The 18839-nt window shown below is 40.4% G+C and overlaps 1 protein-coding gene across 4 annotated transcripts in view; it reads right to left on the bottom strand.

The window, feature by feature from the left end:
- The window catches only part of AFF1 (ALF transcription elongation factor 1), a 182380-nt gene that overhangs the window by 83761 nt on the left and 79780 nt on the right, over window positions 1–18839 (bottom strand). For all 4 annotated transcript variants that reach the window (XM_079153194.1, XM_079153192.1, XM_079153193.1 and 1 more), the window contains 2 exons: window positions 3972–4092; window positions 2652–3575 (listed from right to left, as the gene is read on the bottom strand). In XM_079153194.1, the coding sequence (XP_079009320.1) occupies window positions 2652–3575; window positions 3972–4092 (1045 nt within the window). The remainder of the gene's footprint in view (window positions 1–2651; window positions 3576–3971; window positions 4093–18839) is intronic.

Here is an 18839-nt window from a genome sequence, read left to right on the forward strand (position 1 = left end):
TGGCTGGCCTTACAACCAATTAAGCAAAGACGTGACAACCACTTAGCTACCTCCCTCTGTGCCCCTTCTCTGAGTTCCACCAACAGCCAACTTCCTTTTCTCACCCTCATTGTCTACCCTGCTGCCCCAAATTCAAAATAACCCATGATACTGCTAGTATTCTGATTCTATATTCAATGTTTACTTGCTCTGGGGTTAATTCATTGCTTTTCATAGTCCCCCATCTCTATGCTTTTCTTGGGTTTACCAGAAAATGCAAATGTGTGATTTTCAGTTTCATCTACATTTAAAAATTTTAAAAAAATTAACATACACGTTTTATTGTGTGTAAACAGAAAATTGATGCTAAATCTGTGAAAGGTGAGATCTTTTATAAAAGAGCTAAATCAAATCCAAAACCTAGTCAGAAAAAAATTAATTAAAAAAAAGAAAGAAAAGAAAACCTCATCAGAGAGCACCAATATCTCTGCTTCCCTTCCCAGATTTACTTCTCCTTCATTCCAAGCTCCTGGCTCATAATTCTCCCCAGACCCCTCCATCTGCTGACCCCTCAGTTTCATCCTCCTGCTCACCAGCAGTACCACAGGGGTTCCAGGCAGTTGGCACTACAGCTGCCACTGGTGTGAGGGCACAGGCAGGGACCAGAGGGAGCTGTCACATTACAAGAAACACTGACTGCAAATGACAAGTTTACATCTACCCAAATGTTGAAAGGAGATGCATCTGTGTCAAGAAAATCCCATTCTCCAGTCACCAAAGTTATGGAGGCTTTCATGCATTTCAAATATTCACTCCTCAGAAAATGTGCAAGGGCCATATACGACATAGTCCTATGACTAAAATTAATTTTAAGCAGGAGAGTCTTTTAGTCCTGGAAGAAACCTTGACTCAGCTTCTCTTGCCCCAGGAGATAAGCTCTGCCCCCAAGAAAGCAGTAAGTTGGCCAAGATGCTCTCCCTGAAGTGGCTGCTGGGAAACCTACTGGCTGAATTTCCATAAGTTCACTGTATACCCAACCCCAGGCAATTGGTACTCAACTGTTCTCCAATTGTTTCAGGAGTGTAGACTGGTGTCCATACTAGACTGTCAGCTTTCCTGGGGCAGGACCAACACTTCTTTGGCTTTCCACTGCAGCATATGGCCGCACATTTGGTAGACTATGCAAAATACTTGCTAATATACCCTAAAATTATTTTGAAGAAGTTATTTCAGTTGTTTCATACTTTAAGAAAAATGTTGAATTGTCTCTGTAGATGCTTTTCTGGTTTTGCTTTTGTTTATTTAGGAAGTTACAATGGACCCTATTTAATACATAAAACAAAGAAACCCCAATTAAGTTTTTTACTGTCTAAATTATAAGGTAGACTGACAGACCATTTTCAGAAGGGAGGACCTTGCTTTATTCTGTCTTCACTGCAGCACAAAATGTTCAATCAATGGTTCACTGCATGGACTCTTCAAAAGGTGGAGTTAGAGATCCATTTGCTTTACTCTTCCTTTCTCATTTTTCCTCAACCCCCAACAAAAACCACATTCTGAGATATCCAGGAATGCTAAATGCTCAACTCAGGACAGAACCCCAGCATCCCTCTCTAAACCAAAAGCTGACACTAACTACAAAGGAGAAAATTCCCCTGCGTGAAGATCAAGTTATCTTTCCAGTTAAGAATCCCAAATCATTCTTTAAACCTTCAGCCATGATATAAACTGAAATCTGGATGGTACAAAATGTTTGAATAATGAATATTCACAACAGAATGTTTATACAACAGATATAACTAAATCACAGACTTTACATTAACAGGTTAACTTGTAAAATTCACTTTGCACTACTAATTTTAATTTTGCAGTAACTGATACTACTTTAAAATTTCGGTGATAGGATATGTACTCTGATTCTCATTCAAACACAATGCTGCCATTTATCAAAGCAGTAGAAAAGGGAATTTTTTTTCTTGGTTTAAAAACTGAGTATTTTGGTTACTTTTAAACCCCACAGTTGAATAACATTCTGTATTGTATTTGTGACTCACCCTCAAATGAGATGTCACCATACATCTACTATCTTTGTTTTCAAGTGGTAAATAAAACTATTAGAACTCTAGCTTCAAAGTTCCTTATGATTCACAGGGTAAATTTTTTTTAAAAAGTAAAGTCTTTCCCTCCAACATTTTGACATCTGGATTTTGCTTTTTATGGTTTAAAACTAAGGAAAATTTTAACCTGAGTTGAGGAACTATTAATCAAAAAAAAAGGGTTTTTTCCTCCATGTTGTTAAAGGAGACAGTATTCCTCCCAACCAAACAAGACAGCTCAAAAAACTTTCCTAGAATTTCCAGTACTAGAAACGTTCCCCATTTTGAGTGGGAATGTGGGGTATGCAGATGTACACATAAACAATACTCTTAGGATCTCTATATTTTACCAGCTGTTTATAAAAAGATTCTTTAAACCTTTCTACAAATTGCATTTCAAAGTCTATCATCAGTAATTCATCTCAGACTTAAGATCTTCAAGAGTTGACAAGATCCTAAAGCCAAAGGATGTCCCACCAAAAAGTTCATGTCACCTCCCCACTCCTATTATCCTTACTTTTCCATCTCAAATCTGTTTTCAAATTGGAACTGCCCAGGATAAGACACTCCACTCACCTCAGCTGTCTGTGAAGGCATCTTCAGTTTGGTGAGCTTGGCTTCAGCAGGCACTTTTGAGTCTGTTCTTTCAAAGCTCTGTTGCCGGTAGTCCTCCGGCAGTGGTTTCAGCTCAGGAGACTCACTCGGAGCCTGATCTTGACCATCCATGGGCCTCACATAAGCCGTGGGTTTTTGCTGCATTGCAACACTTTTTGAGGGAAGGGAGGGGGGTGGAAATGTCTGAGAAGGTGGCTGGGGAGGGGCAACCCCATGGCTGACAACTGCCACCAAACTGTCTTGAGGGGTCTCATTATCAGTGACCTTCACCGCCAGGTCCTTGGGAGACTTGGCTGGGCAGTAGCCTTTACTGTTATTGCTACTACTGTGAACCTTGATGCTTCCTTGTGTCCTGGGAAGAGTTTGCTGGTTGGAATGTAAAGGTGACAAAGGGGGCACTGGGGAAGGCAAAGAGGAGATTAAGGGAGAGAGCTCCCTTGCTCGAGCTGAGTCTATCGTCGAAGCACAATGGTCTCCATCAGCTCTGCGGTCACCTTTTTTGTGGTGACTAGAGCTGTACCCCTCCTGTCCAAGGCGGTCCTGGGTCAGGTGCTGGTTATCAGGTGGGCCATAGTTTTTGGCATGGAGACTTGGTAATGGTTCCATTCTTGGCTGTGCTATCTTTGGATTGTGGCTAATGTTACCAACAGGAAGTGGTCCGGAGGCGGGAGTATACATGGGCTGGTGGTGGACACTGGTGTGGAAGGAGTTGGATGGAATGCTGCTCCCCTTGTCAGGAAATAAAGAATATCTTGGTTTTCCCAACCTATTTTCAGAAGCATCCAAGCACTGAGGGTGGGACTTGGTACTAAGGAACTCCTTCACTTCTTCATAATCCCCCAACATGTTCTGTATCCGACTGGACAGCTCATCACCTTTTGCTGTCTGAGAAAAAGAAAAGGGCATGGTCAACTATTGGAGGGAATAAATCTAAGGAGAACAAACATTTAATACACTGCTACATAATACCATTAAGACAAAAATTCTCAATGTCATGAGTAACTTACAGAATTTAATGTGGAGTTTTAACTCATTTCCCCTGTTGTAAAGCCTGTCATGGACACATATTACTAATTACACAAGACTACAGTACAAAAGAAAACCACATTAGTTGTAACTAATGATGTGAAGAGAATTTTCAGATTTGTTTTCAAAAACAATCTCTAAAAGAAGTTTTCACAATTGTGAACCTTATTTGAACTCAATTACATTGAATCATTTCATCATGAAGCTCAATATTATGATAAATCAGACTTCCACACTCTAGTATATAGTAAATACCTTGTAAGGCTCTCCAAAAAGGGGGATTTTTTCAGGAAATGACTCCTTCTCTTGGTGAGCTTCCTGGTTGCGTCTTTCCTTCTCTCTAATTCGAAGCAGGTTTCTGTCTTCATTGTACAAGCTGTTTCAGATGCCACAAAAGAACAAAAACAACAAAACCTATCAGTATTCAAGTTTTGTCATGCATATACACATGTGTGGAGCAAGATAAGGATAGGTCTAAGAAGAAGAAATGAGAGAGATATGACTTGAAGAAAGTCCCTTAACCCACCCCTAGACTGAGGCTTCAGTCAACTGGCTGTGACCTGCCAGCCGCTGTCCTGGTTCTTCAATCCCAAGCAGCCACTCTGTGCTATGGCCTCCACCATGGCTCAGGACTGATTCCAAGATGAACAGTCTTTTATAGGCAGTGTGGAACTGAGACAAGAGTAATGATATTTTGACTTTCAGCTTGCAAAATATGGGGTAGATGTAGAACCTTTTCATCTGAAGGAGTCAGCAGGATGTGAACTTTAAAAAGGCTGTTTTCCTGGATCAGTGTCTTACGTTTGGGAAGATTAAAATCAAAAGGCTTATTTTATAATTAAAAGATTACGAGGCACCCAAAACAGCATTTACTTTATGCTCAGCCTACTCTACTAGGAGTGTCTTGGCATGTAAATCCAAAAAGATGATTTTTATTTCTTATTTCAAATGTCAAGAATGAGAAAATCCAATTATAGATGTCAGTTCTACCTACTGAGAATGTCTTACAATCTGATTGCCCTACTTAACCATATAATATATCTACATCATCAACCTTGGCACCACAGGGTTTAAAATGCATCCATTGAGGAACAGATCACAGAAATGGATTCCGAAAGAAGGATGATTTTTGCTATCTTAAGAACCAAAGTGGGCCTGTCTCACTGTTAGCAACACAAACCACTCCCTCCCCTGTAATAGATAATGAGTAATGAAAATTAGAACTATAGAAAGTCTTTTGTCTTCATAGACTTGCTTCTAGAGAATCCCCTGAATCCTTTTTCCCATAGCTACTTAAACAAATAGGAAAATATTCAATTGTCTTGTGTGCACTACTACAAACTCTAACCTCCCTGGCCCCTCCTCTCTCTTGACTTTGCTTATTTCTTCTGACAAGAGCCTGGCAGCTCTCTGGCTGCCCCATATTCCTCAAATTCAGCCTTCCCATGAAAAGAAGCCTGACCTAAGTCCCTAATCTCATGTCACTATCCATATTTAAATAACGTGTATTTGATGGCTCCTTTGTATTACAGAATAAACTAAATCCTTCATAATCTGGTACAGCTCAACCCTACCACAACCCCACTGTACCCCCAACAAGACCTGCCACATGCATTCTACTTGATTCCCACACGAGCATTTCCCTATCAGAGCAGCCTCTTGCTCTCATGCCCATTCAGCCCTTTACTGAAAGATGGATAACTCTTCCAGGACCAACTTATCTAGGAAGCAGGACTGTCCAAAACATCACCTCTATATTCCAGTCACACCAGACTACTCCCCACTCCTCAGTGATATTCTAGACTTTTGATGGTTTCATTTCAATCACAAAAATTTCTATGGCCTCTCTTTCAACTTCACACCTTCATCCCCAATTGTCAGCTTCCAGAAGATCTCCGGAATGATTCAAATGTCACCCACTTCAAAGGCTTCCTTGAATTCACCAAGTATGTGCTTTTGGAACATATCATTGGTTACCTCTTCTCCCTTCTTTTGCCCTAGAACATGAGCTTCAGTAGAACAGAACCTCTTGCACTGACCTCCCTCCTGATTCTAAGGTGTGATACTTTGCATAGAAGCTAATCATTAAATATTTTTAAATTAAAAAGCAGTCACTGAGTTTTCATTACACTTTTTGTAAATTTACTTGCAACTTTTTTCTTAAACTCTGAAAGACATACAATTGTCTTTAAAAATGGAGCCATATAACTAAAAGGAATAAAAATAAATAAATAAATTAGACTCATCGTAAAGACTGCTATTACCACAGTGTTTCAATTTAAAAGTGGGGAGAGCCAAGCTACTTGATTGAATTTGATAGGATCGGGTCAAGAATTATCTACTTAGACCATTACTCCTTAGAAAACAGATATCGCAATTTTAGATTTCTACAGAACTTATCATTACAAAGGTAACCATTTATGATAGTGAACACACTACAAGAGAAAATAAATTAGAACTGACTGGAGTCTTTTCTAATTGAGTCTGGATGTCACATGCTCTGAATATTTAGAATTAGGTCTGACTGGCAGTAGCACAATGGACTTGACCACTCAAGGATTCCTTTCAATTATTTAAAGATTTTGCTTATTCCTCTTGTTGTTTCAAGAGGTGACATACATTAGCATACAGCTGCATAAGTTACTTGATAGTGCTGATCAGAACATAATTTTTTTTCCTTTACACTTGTCTCTCAGCCTCTTTGGGCCAATTTGCAGGGAGTGGTGATGTATGCAACTATATATACTCTGGAGCCACTTGAACTCCCAACAGTCTTCCCTCAAAAACTGCCCTGTGCATCATGCCCTGCACTTTGCTGTGGTCAGGCCAAGCTGCATGGGTGGTTAAGCAGGGGCTTACCCAGGGCCTCTGCTCAGCTGGGCTCACAAGCAGGGGAGTTGTTCTCTCCCTTCTGTTACTGCTAGTTTCAGCAGTGGGGTCCCAAGACCTTTATTTGCTCTTCAGTGTTCACAGCTTTTGGCTCTGCTTTGAACAACAGTGTTCTGGTCACTTCTGAGAAGTCTCTACCTTTGTCTCAGAAAAGAGAACCTCAGACAGCAAAATTCTCAGTTCAGAACTAAAAAGCGAGGGTGTGAATAATAGGGTCTCAACTGAGGCTGCTCAGGGGTCCTTGCTTAATTTTCCCTTGATTCTACACCCAACTGTACTTAAGCAAAGTGACACTGGTTTGAAATTACTAAAACATTTCTACATCAATCGAGCTCGGTCTTGTGTCAGGCTCATTTCAGGATCAGTTAGGTTTCAACATACTTCTGGTTTTTCATTCCCAATTAATGAAAACTGCTACAGAAATAACCAGGAAAAAAGTAATTAGGCTGTTTTTTCATAAAATGCCTAACACTGGCTTATAACTATGTGATTCTAAAGTCAAGGGGCCTCCCATAGAAGAAATCCTATTAAGTTAAGGATTCTGGTTAATTAAGGTTTTACTCCATTTGTTTCAAAAAAAAATTAAAGCCCACACCAAGATTTTATTGGCAGACATCCGTAAAACTGCCAATTTTGAAACAAACTTTGATTTCTTTATTTTGTTTTGTTTTGTTTTGTTTTGTTTTTTTGTTTTAATTCACTCTCACTCTTCAACTGAAAAACCTGTAAGTAGTGAGGAAAATCAAGACATAATGCATGTTACTTCTAGGATGAATCTTGTAAGGCTCAGACTTCGTGATAATCTCATTCATACCCTCTGGGGCAACACCCTTTTGGGCCCCACTCACCAAGGTTCCCGGGCAGGGTAGAGGAAGGTCAAAAAGGCAGGAAGTTCACAGAGGTGCGTTGGGGGGCCATGAAACCCGGCTCTGAGTTGCCTCCTTCTCCTTACAACTAACAGGCCTTTGCCAGTTGTACTGCATGGATTTATGGTTTGTTCCACTTTCTACTTAAAACAAATCTGCAATGGCTGAGGGAATAGTTGGTTAAAAGTTCCCAGGCAAAAACTTTTCAGGAATATTTCCCTTTTTGGGATTCCATCTTGAAAACAGAGGAGATGTAATTTTTTTTAAAAATACAAACAATTCATAACATGAGTAAATTTTTGTTTAGCCTATAATAGATGTCGCTTTTCAAATCAAGGCAAAGAGTGGGCAGATAAAATGAGGGGATTTTAAGGAAGCAGCAAAAATGTCAGACATGATTCACAAACTCTGTAATTACCCTTGAATAATTACAAGTTAACTATCGCTTTAATGAAAGGTGGCTTTCCCCCTCCCCACGGAGGAAAAAATGCATCTTCACTCTCAGACACACGGGATAACCTCATCCCAACATCAGTCTGGTGAGAGATTCTCACTGATCCCCACGTAATACAGTGAGTTACCAGTTCTCCCGGCTGGCGTCTGCAAGGCGCTTTGCATTAAAGAGGTTCTCCACCTTGAGTGAGCAGAGTCACATGGAGGCTTGTGAAAACAGATCACCAAGAACCACAGAGTTTCCACTCAGCAGTCTGGAGGTGGGGCCCGAGCCTGGTATGGTGACCAGGTTTCTGGGTGGTCATGAGGGGTATGTCGAGGTTCACTCTGATGGGGGATTACCTCAAAGCCACAGCGCTCAGGTCAGAAGCAGCCTGCCAAGGGCGAGCCACTTGCAGCTGATCCTCAGTCCACCCTGACTTAGGCAAATCCTCACAGTCACCCTGTGACAGGGGGATTGTAAACTCCATTTTCCAAAAAAAAAAAAAAAAAAAAAAAATTAGGCTCAAGGAGTGACTTGCTCATAACTATAGGCCTGATGGTCCAAAAGCCAGGCAGCTCTCAATCATTGTTCTGGAAGCAGAGCTTTCCAGCTATGTTAGACAGGTCTACAACAACAAAGAAGGTGTGCTCACCTAGAGCCACTCATAATTCCTTAGTCTCAAGGAGGTACATGTTGATAAGCCAGGATCGTTCCTGCCGGCAGAGTAAGCTCAAGTCACAAAACAGATGTCTGCTAAATGTGTCCACACAGGTCTTTGTCTAAGGACCTCACAGAGGACCCTTAGAAGGATAGCCAACAACATGTAGTTGGCTCTTCAAGTTATAAAAATTGTGTTACAATTCTTATTTTAGAGCCTTTTAATAACAGTTTTGAGGTCACTCACCCCCATAATAACTTTGGGGTTCACATGTCATCTATAAGGTACTAAGGGACTCCACATTAACTTCTTTCAAGAAGATGCTATAAATAAACTTGCACCAAAGTAGCCATAATATGCCTAACATCAGGCATGCTTCCATTAACTTCTGACTGGCTGATCTAGGCCGTGTTCCTGGGCCCTTCATGCCACCTTTCTGGTCAGCCCAGGTGTCCCCATCTGGGGAGAAAAAACTTGAAGTTACATAGTGATTGGAAGCAGCTGAGTGCCCTCAAAAACAAGAACATGTGCTGCAATGCCCCTGGGTGGGGAGAGGGTACGAAGTCTGACCACCCCTCAGATAACCAGGAATTCTACCACGTTTTCAAAACAAATCTTTATTAGATAGGGCATAACCGCCAGCAGCCAAGTTTTTACATTCAGATCATATACTGTCTGCCATCTTTGAGGTTCAACTGGATGAATCAAAGAGAATGGTCATGGTGGCACATGCCTATAATTCCAGCTACTCAGGAGACTGCAACTGGAGGGTGGCAAGTTCAAGCACTGCCTGGGCAGCAGAGCAAGAACCTATCTCAAAAACAAAAAAACTCCACAAGAATGCATCGAACCACCACCTCCACTTTTTCTATTAAGTGAACAGCTATATAGACCCTGCAGGAAACTACAGCCTTCAGTTTCCAATGTATGGTGAGAGCCCAGTCACAGTGGAAGACTCAACCTGAAGAACACAGATGCAAGCCCACTGAGGTAGACTGGGCCACAGATGTTCTCAACAAGAGAGTTCCCCACTCTGACTCAGCACAGAAGCCTGAATATTCAAAGCTTTGGAAACCTAAAACAGGTCAGGATGCTCTCACTTTCAGAAAGGTGATGAAAATCCTGAGAAATTCAGAGCTGCTGGGTCAGCCCCTGAATACATCCCACGCTGGGGCAAGTTTACTTTGACTTTTCAAACTTCTCTTCTTGGGGGCCTGGAATGTGTTATGGAGGTGTTAAAATGCTGTGATAAAATGAAAGCAATCAAAACTCTGTAAGGATTAGTGGGAGAGATTCTTTTTTCCCTTTCCTTTGAACTAAAAAAGGAAATAGCATAAGTGGATGAGGAAACATGGTAACAGAAAGGCCCAGGTTGGACTTGAGTCCTGGGGCAGCCAGCATGCCTGCTCTGGGATCATCTGGCTGAAGCACCTTCTCCCAGGCCAAACCCACGGGCCCTCTGCTAAACTAGGTTAGTCATGCAAGATCACTGAATGCCTTCTGTGCTTCCATGGCAACTGGCAGCCCACAGGGCTGGCTGTGCACAGCTGACTGCCCATTTATCACCCCTGACTGGTCACTTCACATCACCCTACCTCCGAAAGATGTCACCAATTCCCTCTAGAGCTCACGTTTAAAATTTTAATTCACCCTCAGAGAATCCAGGGTAATTGTTCCTATGTATTTATCTGTGTAGGCATGGAAGAGACACTTGATCAGATGGAAAGAGGAAATTCTGAAATCAACAGCGCACATTAACTGTAGAAAAGATCAGGTCTTGCTGATTGAAAAGCACTATCTAAGCCATTCTGATTTGAACGTACAAAGGCTAGAGCAACACATAAAACTCACAAAAGTTGGGCAACAGTGATTTAGAGAAAAGTGGGAAAAGACTTGATGCTTTTTTCTTTTGATTCTTACTCGAAAGGCAAGTCACTTTCACATACTGGCAACTACCTCTGTTTAAGTTCATCTTTTGGCCTTTTGTTTCCACATTCCTCTACTGCTACCATCTAATATGTGGAAAACACTTTCCACATTGGATTTCTTTAAAAAAAAAAAAAAAAAAAAAATCAACGTATTTTTATGTACAATTTTAGTTTGCCATAAAAACTATGGCTCTCCAGATACAATTCAAATATAAGAAGTGTGTTCAGAGTGGCTCCATGTATGAAGACAGAGTAAATTTCCTTCAAAAAATAAAGAATTTTTCTTACTTCATGCATGTGAAAGAATTTACAGCAGGCTTTCTCATTTAAAAACAAGAAAATCATGTAAGACTTCCAAGAATTTTACCCTTACTACCTCCTTCCCCATCACCTAAAACACAATAAACGAAGGAAAAAACTCAGGGACTTAATCCTAAAATAAAAGTCTTACAATGAGATTTCATATAAAATATGTAAGCCATGTGCAATGACAAAATAACATTATGTCCATTATTTTCCTGGAGGAGACCCCAGGGGATCATCTCACATCTCATATATTAGCATTGTCTGCTACTCACTTCTGCTTGTCACAAAGGCACAGACTTATATAATTGATTATAATGCCGGAAAAATAGTTTGAGGTGAGCCCATTTTGCAAATTTTAATCAACTTTGAAAACACTATCCTCATAACCTTTTGTCCATTCACTCGCCTCGCGAGGGTAATACTGATCCTGAAATTTACATTTCTTCTCATCCATCACAAACTCACTCCAGAATTCAGCACCAGTTAGATATTTTCCATATCCTGAACATTGAAAATTTTAAACTGAGGCAGACTCTACCTAGGCAAACTTGAATAAAAGTAAGTCACACTGATTCTAATGAGGCATCATAATTTACCTTTCAAAATGAACCTGCCAAGCCTTTCTGTGTGCATGCTGATGTGCAACAAAGGTCTGAAAGAACACACACTACAAAAATCTATAAGTAGACATCTGAGATTAGGCTGAAGGAGGTGAAGTGGTAATGTGGTTTAGGGAGCACTGTGTGTTAACACTGAGTTTTAACATTCTTTCCACAATGGTATTTATTACCTCAGTGGTTAGAAGTTCTAACTAAAAACAAAAGACCTCACATATATATACAACATAAGATCAGGAGTAAAGAAATATTGGGGGCCAAGGTTGTGGCTCAGTGGTACAGCATTTGCCTAGCACCTGTGAGGCACTGAGTCCGAGTCTCAGCACCACATGTAAATAAATGAATAAAATATAGGTCCATCAACAACTAAAAATATATATATAAATAATTTTCAGATATCTTTAAGAAGAAATATTGGAGTGTTGATCATTTCTGCAGTAGCTTGTTAGGAGCTCTGAAAACAGTCTAACATTGTCACCAGATAGTTTCAGACCCATCTGCACAAAGCAGAACCTCACTATCCACAGTGTGTTAGAGAATATGGTCCAAGGTTCAGACACCAGACAGCATGAGCTCATGTTTTTTAACTAGGGTAGTCAGTGTAACCCATTTTGTGTCTGTTTAGAGGTCAAATATATTTTAGGAGGCATTTTTAACCTACAGATGGAAAAGCACAGAACTTCCCTTCCTCAATTGGTTTTTAAAGGGGAGTAAAGAAAACTGGATGGGGAAAAAAGTGTAAAGAAAAAGGAGATTGGTGAGCCAAAGTTTCCCCAGCTACAGTCTACCAAAAATTCTGCCTTCCAAACATGTGCCTCACACATGCTAGGCAAGCGCTCTACCACTCAGTCACAACCTCAGTCCCCACACATAATTTAAAAGTAAAAAACTAGTATTACTGACTGAGCAAGGCCAATACGCAAATACAAAAATTATACAAAACTTACCAGTGAAATCACTTCTGACCTAGGGGTTAATGTGGTTTTCATATTACATGAAATGTGAACCTATTAATGTTAGTCACAAGTTTCAGAAAATTCAGTCTTTGAATCAAAGTATTTAAAGCGTTCCCTCAACTATCCAGAGTATCAACCTGCAGTCCATAGAGGGAGTATGCAGAAAATACACCCCTCAACCCATGATGGTAACAGATAAAATCTGTCTCCCAACTAGTTATTTCTATCTCCCCCTTTGGTTATTTAAAGGTCTCTGGTGATCAGAGCTGCCTCTGACTGCCTGCCTTGTTGGCACTGCTCATTTGGCACCAATCGAAATACAGGCAGAGCGGTAGCTCTTCCCCTGCAAGTCTGGTCTGTACTAGGATCAACCAGAGCACTTGCCTCATTTACATGCCAGTCTTCTCACATACTCAACTGACCATGAAGGACCACATCACATACGCATAAAATAATGAGGCTGCTGAAAAGTCAGTCTTATTACAGCCACAAATTTTTTAAAATCTTACAATCACAAACTAAGAAAGAATGTAGACAAGTAAGATTAAAGTCTCTCTTTTTTTTATTTTAATGCTTACTTCATTTAATTCACCACTCCCAAACTTAAAAAAAAAAAAAAAAATGCTTTGGGTATTAAATCTGTTAAGCATCCAAAATCAAGTGAGGGGTTGTGTGAACTTCCTCGCTTCCACTGGAGCTGGTTGGAGCAACTCTTCCTGGATTATCGATCTCTGCACAGCCACCTCACTGATCTTTCTAAAAACCGTGAGTCTGATCTTGTTATTCCCCTATTGAAAACCTTCCTGCCTACAGGACTGCAGCTCCTAGGTGGATATCCAAGGAACACTCTCACCACTGGCCTCTGCTTGCCAGACCCTCCTCTGGAGTCAGAGTGCACTCTGCATAGGCCTCACCCATCCACCCTGGCAGTTCAGGGGCTGGGAGACTGAGAAGAACAGTCCTCCTCTCTGCTAGGTCCCTAATGAACTCCTAACCTGTCTTCCAAAGGTCTTCCTCAGTCCCACTGCCTCTATCCCTGAGCTATACCTGTGGTCTATTTACATTTGCCCAAACTAGATGAACTCTAGATTCTACTTATCAGTGAGCTACTTAAGGATAAGGACTATCCCTTGAAGGCACAATACCTTGCACAGTATTTAGTAAAGTGAAGGTTATCATGGATCTTTGCCTGGAATGATGATACTCAAGCACTACTCAGATAATCCAGGATTCTGAGTTCTGCCAGTCTATTATTTGGTGACAAAATGTGATTCACAGTCTGATATATAAAACCAATTTCACCAGATTGCTTTGCCCATCAAATGACTCAAACCTAGAAGGAAGCTGACATCACCCCTTCCCAGATCAGCCAAGAAAGTGGCCTCAGCTGACACCATGTGTTTATCAGTTAATGTCACAAGTCTGATTCTTCAGTTCACCAGACTTAGTCAGTCATAAAACAACATACTACACAGAAAAGATGAGATGTTTGGGGGAACATTTATAGCAAATACTTAACTCTAAAATCAACACACTCAAGTAATTTTTAAAAGCTATCTGTAGGACTAAAACTAAAAACAAAGCTCACTGTGATGTGGCACAGGGGAAAACATACGAGTAAATAAAGGATCCAGAATATTTTAAAGCACAAACCAGATTAAGTCACTCCTTGCACAGTCAAAAGCCCGATTCAGGTTTCCCAGAGCGTTCAAAATGAAATTTAGAAGCCTAGCCTACACAACCCCATTCCCAGCATCCTTCCCCTTAATTACTCCCTCCCAGACACATCCTCCTCCCTGCCCTCCTTCCATTACTAGCCACACTGGCCTTCTTATCAGCCCTGGAACAGGTCCTGGAGCTGAGGACTGCTGGTTCACTCCTGTCACCAACAGCTCAGGTTAAGTATGGCTCCTCAGCCACATGGCCGCTTCACCTCACCCCACCAGCGGGTGCTCACTACTAACACTTCACCTTGCTTTATCTTTCAGTCACTACATAAAATTATCTTGTCTACTCACTTATCTGCTCAATTAGGCTCTGACTCCTCATACCCACCCCCAGGAAGAATGCAGGTTTCTAAAGGTCAGCCACTAGTCTGCCTCTTGGGTTCTACCCTGCACTCAACTGGGGGCACAAACACTGGTGTAACGCATGCCTGCTCTACATGCAGATAAAGAGCTTCGAGCAGTAGTTTCTTCACATAAAAAAAAAAAAAAAATTATTCATTTTGAAGTTAAGCATTTTCAAAAGATCCTAATTTTTAAAACTAGGCAGTTGTCAATGGCATTCTCTAATTAACTAACTAATATATCAACGAATTTTCAAGTTGCATACAGAAAACCAGAGAAAAACAAATCATTCCCAAATTCATCTTGTGTATCATGAGACTGCTGAAATGTCCCCAAGAGGGTTTTAAAAAAGCAACTCTCCTCTCAAGAAATTATACAGGAGCAAGTTTTTTGGTTTTAAGAAAAAACAACTACTAACTCTACAATCCGTAAGAGATATACCAAACAGAATTTTTTCCCCCACTAACGGTGTGAGCACAAGATAACTCCAAACATGATGCCAAATGAGTGAGGTACATTCTGTGGACAGCTTAGAAAACAACACAGGATCTACCACTGCAAAAGGAAGCGTCCCTCCCAATCGCTGAACTCCTAACACATTTCGGAGAACCCACTGCACCACACACAATAAGGAGAACTGTTTGAAACTGGGCCAATGTACCAGCACAGCTACGGTCAGAACCAAGGCTCAGCCCTGAGACTTGCTAACCAGCTGCAAAAGGCAACAGGAAAGGCCTCCACTAGGAAAATGAAAGGAAAAGTCATGACAGTATCGATAAGAGCCACGAGGGGACAATGGGATAATGAGGAAACTGGCAAGATGCAATTTATTCCACTGAATAATGGGGTATTAAGAAACATTTGTTCTTTAAATAAGTACAGAGAGAACCATCAACACATTTTTTTCAATTATTAAATAAATCAAACAAGGAAAAAAAACTGTAGACTACTCTCTCTCCACTTAATAAGCTCTTCCATCATGGAGAGTACATCTAAAACTAAATTCAGGATCTTCCATCCGTCAGTCAGTACACAGTGTCTAGAACCTCGTTAAACAGGCTGCTGCGAACACAATCACACACACAGAGAAACTTCCTAGGAGGTTTTTGCAGGCTTTAGTTTTAGCAGACACAGGGACATAACACAAAGCAGATCTCTAACCTTATTTGCATTTTTACAAAAAGCAGACAACAAAAATGGAAGAAAAAATTGTCCATATAAGAGTTTTTAAAGAATCGTCAGCATTTCTTCACAACTTGACTTCTATTTATCTCTCCCTTTGGTAATTTAATTACACATGCCACACTTGTTTCCACAGAAAGTTTAATGTCATAAAAACTAGGGGCAGTTTCTATTCCATTCCATTCCACAGACATTTCAAGTAGGAAGAACAGGGAGATTATTATAGGAGAAGAAAGTTGGAAACGTGTTGGTATTTTATATGGCAACAAGCAACAATCACACGTCTCTAAATATTCTCATTTTCATCATAACCCAGCTCACCTCCTACCACTCACTATAATTGGCATCTCCTTAAAGCTAAACAGTAAGTCATTGTTTTTCTGGAGAAGTCTGTCTCCGTTTGACCTCTGCTACATGGTGTTGTGAGTCTTACAAAGCTTGTCAGGATTCTTTGGGTTGGACTTTCGCCCAGCCATCAACATTTACATGCAGAATATATCATCCTTTACCCATTAGCACCAACAGGCAGTTCACTTCCCTAAAATGAAGGGAATTTATCAATCTTAAAGCATGCCTCCACTTTCTTCAACACTTAGAAACCAGAATCTAAAAGTTCAATTAATTAAAAAGGGAAAGAGGTACACTTATGGATTTTTTAAAAATTGTGTCCTTGATAAAGCTTTAAAATGTTCCTTTCTTTTTTTGCAGTGCTGGGGACTGAACCCAGGACCTTGGTCATGCTAGGCAAGCAAGCACTCTACCACTGAGCCACATCTCTAGTACTCAAATGTTCATTTGCAGTCTCTGAAAATCAGATGCTAATATATTCATTGTAAGTAAACAATGAGCAAATTTTCAAAATACTTTATATTTTACAAGGCCTGATTATGAAAGTTTCTTCAAACAGGATTGCATTTCAAATATCATTCACTTAATTAAATATATTTAAGAGCACGAATGCATTTGTCTGAGTTTTCTATAAGCAAATTCTTAAGCCTCACAAAATGAAAACAGAAAATCCACTTATTTTCAGTAAATATTGACTCCTTACATGCTAGACCTAAAGATAAGAAAGATTCTACAATCTAGACTGATACATGAAGGAAGGAAAAAAAAAAAAAAAACAAAAACACTAAGAGTGACTGCAAAGGCTGGTCACAAATGTTTAAGTACTAAGAAGAAAAACAAGAACTTTAAATGGAGGAGGCCTGGGGGTGACTGAATTCAGTGCAGTGACATCTGAGCTGAGTCTTGAAGGATAAGCAGAAGTTTCTAAGAGGAGAAGGGGCCTCCATGCCCCCCTGTGGAGGAGGAATCACCACGTGGTATCTGTACCCATCTCTCCCAGTTCCCCAACTCAAATTTCTCTTAGGAAAGTTGTCCGTGATAACTCGTGAGGAAGATCGCTGCTTGTAGCCACCCACTCCACTGAGCTGGCAGAACGCTCAGTTACCTTCCAGAGCAACAATCCCCCCACAAAATGGCCGGTAGGCTCCCCCTAGCCTGACAAAATGATCTCAAATTACTGTGTACATGGAACACTATCCCTTTTAGGAAATGAACAGAGGGTAGATATCAGAGTTGAGAATGCAGATGGAATTACGTGAAGCCTCAGATGATCAAACAAAACCAATCACTATTCCCAGGTCCTTTTCCTCCTCCCTGACCAAAAGAGGCCCTCTCTGGGGAGTGTGAACTGCTCAGAGATAGGTCTCCACAGAGTGACCCTGAACCTTGCGACGCAAAGTCTGGCCTGACTTCCTAATTCAAATGATTTTACATTATTTTTAATGTAAACTCAGATAGCATTGTTTGCTGAGTCAGCATTCACAATTTTGCAGATTGAGAAAAAAATGTTTAATAATAAACGTAAAGGAACACTTAGATGAATACTCCTACCCCAAACTGTTCCTTATTTCCAGACTTGCTTATACCATAAGGTTTAGACTTGGAAATCAAATTGGTTAAAGGGGATAAGATTACCAATGGTTAAAAAAATAAAAAAGGTTACATTATTAAAAAAAAAAAATTTATTTAACACTGATTGGTGTTTAAAATTCAACCTAAAAATGCCTAAAAATGTACGTTGAACAAAGTGAGCAAGAAACAAAAAGATAAACAAGGGATTGGCAAAGAATGACCCATGGGCCAAATGTGGCCCACCTATCTTTGTAAATAAAGATCTACTGGTCCTGTCCATTTATTTTTACATTGTTCATGGCTGCTCTGGTCCTACTAAGCAGAACTGAAGAACTGCAACACAGACCACATGGGCTGCAGACCCTAAATAATTTACCATCTGGTCTTTTACAGAAAAGATTTGTTGACCCCTGGACTAGCCCTAAATTAAGAAAGAAAAACAAAGGGGGATTTTTAAAAGTTCCTTTTTGAGATCATTCATTGTAAAAATAGTAGAGACTGGGCTGGGGAGATAGCTCAGCTGGTAGAGTGCTTGCCTCTCAAGCACAAGGCCCTGGGTTCAATCCCCAGCACCGCAAAAAAAAAAAAAAAAAAACAGTAGAGACCGCCTTGGAAGTCATTTCTTCTGGAATAAAAGGTCTTTTGATAACATCAGTTTCTCCTTATCCACTTTCCTGACTTGAGGGAAAAAAGATAAAATCTCCCTGCTTATCTCTATCTCATTTAAATGCCTTTCCCACTTATTCCAAAAGATGAGCATACTGTAATGTGTAATGGGAAGTGTGCCAAGCTGGCAGCACCTGGGGTTCTAGTGGTAGTCATTGTGTGTGTGATGTTACAACCCCACTTCCCCATCTCCAAAATGTTACCTGGCCTGAGATCAACAGTCCAAGGGGTTGTGAGGTGAGTTAGTATAGAAGATCCATGAGGTACAAAACCACTCCAGTCACTGATTCTGGCTGTATCTGATGTGGAATAATGGATTTTATACTAAATTTCTTTATAATTTCAGGATGAAATAAATGGAAGGGACAGGATAAAGCAAGGGAGACAGCAGAGCATAAGAAAACATTAGAAGCTCTGAGATTAAACTCCCAAAGAACAGTAAGTTCATCCAACATATCCAAGATATCTATCCCACCAGTAGGTGTGGTTTCTGGAAAATATGAAGAATTAAGGCAGTGGCTGGTATTAAAGGTCAGAATTTACTATTCCTCAAATGCCCTGATTCTATGGAAGTGTGGCAGGAGATTGCACCACTAGATTTGAATACCTTTTTTTAAAGAAAAGGTCATC

This window comes from Sciurus vulgaris (assembly GCF_902686455.1).
Source record: "Sciurus vulgaris genome assembly, chromosome: 9".
Taxonomy (NCBI): Eukaryota; Metazoa; Chordata; class Mammalia; order Rodentia; family Sciuridae; genus Sciurus; species Sciurus vulgaris.